This window comes from Apteryx mantelli, chromosome 3 (assembly GCF_036417845.1).
Source record: "Apteryx mantelli isolate bAptMan1 chromosome 3, bAptMan1.hap1, whole genome shotgun sequence".
In the NCBI taxonomy this organism is placed as follows: Eukaryota; Metazoa; Chordata; class Aves; order Apterygiformes; family Apterygidae; genus Apteryx; species Apteryx mantelli.
Window position 1 is genome coordinate 76,435,967 of NC_089980.1, and position 1,694 is coordinate 76,437,660.

General features: G+C 43.9%; 1 protein-coding gene across 1 annotated transcript; it reads left to right on the top strand.

Moving 5' to 3' along the window:
- Window positions 1-612: 612 nt before the first annotated feature.
- Window positions 613-1,608, top strand: LOC106497888 (trace amine-associated receptor 5). The gene has a single exon (XM_013958913.1). The coding sequence runs from the start codon at window positions 613-615 to the stop codon at window positions 1,606-1,608; it is 996 nt and encodes a 331-aa protein (XP_013814367.1).
- Window positions 1,609-1,694: the final 86 nt, after the last annotated feature.

Consider the following 1,694-nt stretch of genomic DNA (forward strand, 5'->3'; position numbering starts at 1 on the left):
TTACTTATTTTATAGTAATCACTTCAGACCTTCTGCTTAATAAAAAAGAATCATTACTAAATGGGAATTTCACTTCCAGGGAAATTCACAAGAATCAGTGTACTATTGTACTAGAGTCAGCTTTAAAATCCCTTAGGGAGCTTTGGCTTGCAGTGACTGCCAGTCGGCACCATGTTTTTCTTCTAAAGCAGAACTTGCCTTTATTTACTGCTTGTTCATGCACCTCTGGATTTGCTGCATTTTTCTAAGCACTGCTCTCACAACTGGCTGAAGAAACCCAAGTCAAAAATATAAAAAATGGTGCCACAAAAATTGAATGCGTTAATCTGGTCTGAAACTGCTTTACTTTGATAGAACTATAACACAGGTAAAATAGTGGGGGTTTTTTCCTTGAAAAATGGAAACTGTCCAACAGCTTTAATAAAAAGTGTTTGATTAAAAGATGCATCTCTCCCTCTAACCTGCCTTTTTATTACCTTTTTTCAGGTAGTCATCTGGCACCTCTGTTGGAAGCTGAATCCTTTTCCAGGTTTGTGGAAATCCTGGAAAGGTTCCTGGGGACCTGGGAAGGCTGACACGAGCTCAGTCCTGGGGCCTGGCCCAGAAGAAGGGATGATCCCTGCATTGTGCTATGAGGCAAATGGCTCCTGCTTTCGGACCTTGCACCCTTTTGGGATCCAGCTGGCCATTTATCTGGCCTGTGCCTTGGGCATGCTGCTCACAGTACTGGGGAATCTGCTCGTTGTCATTGTAGTTTCCCATTTCAAAGCCCTGCACACCCCCACTAACTTCTTGCTCCTCTCCCTGGCCCTGGCTGACCTCCTCCTAGGGCTGATCGTGCTGCCCTTCAGCACTGTCCGATCTGTAGAGAGCTGTTGGTATTTTGGAGATGACTTCTGCAAGCTGCACACCTTTCTGGACACGGTCTTTTGCTTGACCTCCATATTTCATCTGTGTTTCATTTCCATTGACCGGCATTATGCTATCTGTGACCCTTTGCTCTACCCCACTAAGTTCACCGTAAAAGTAGCCTGCATTTACATTGGGGTGGGCTGGGCAGTCCCGATGATTTATACCTCTGTCTTCCTGTATGCTAAAGAGATCACAGAAGGACTGGGCCATTTCTTACGAGACATGCCCTGTGTTGGTAGCTGTCAGCTGCTGTTCAACAAGCTCTGGGGTTGGTTGAACTTCCCAGTTTTCTTCTTCCCTTGCCTCATAATGATAGTTTTGTACATAAAAATATTTATTGTGGCTAACAAACAAGCCAGACTCATAAACAGCATGAATAAGAGTGTTGGGTCTCAGCTACACATAGGAGCATCCAAGAGCGAAAGGAAAGCAGCAAAGACACTCGGGGTAGCTGTAGGAATCTACCTGCTGTGCTGGTTGCCCTTTACTATTGATACCATGGTAGACAGTCTTCTAGATTTCATTACTCCCCCAGTTCTCTTTGACATCCTAATCTGGTTTGCTTACTTTAACTCTGCCTGCAATCCCTTGATCTATGTATTTTCCTACCGTTGGTTCAGGAAGGCTGTGAAACTAGTCCTAACTCATGGGATCTTTAGTTCTAGAACATCTACAGTAGACTTGTACCAGGAATGACCATAGCCTTCATATGCACTGTAGAAAATAATGTAGGCTGTGTACACAGCAAAGCATTTCTCATGAATATTATTTACCATCCATTA

Excerpts from the sequence above, each read along its gene's own strand:
- LOC106497888 (XM_013958913.1), top strand. The coding sequence starts at position 613 with ATGATCCCTGCATTGTGCTATGAGGCAAATGGCTCCTGCTTTCGGACC.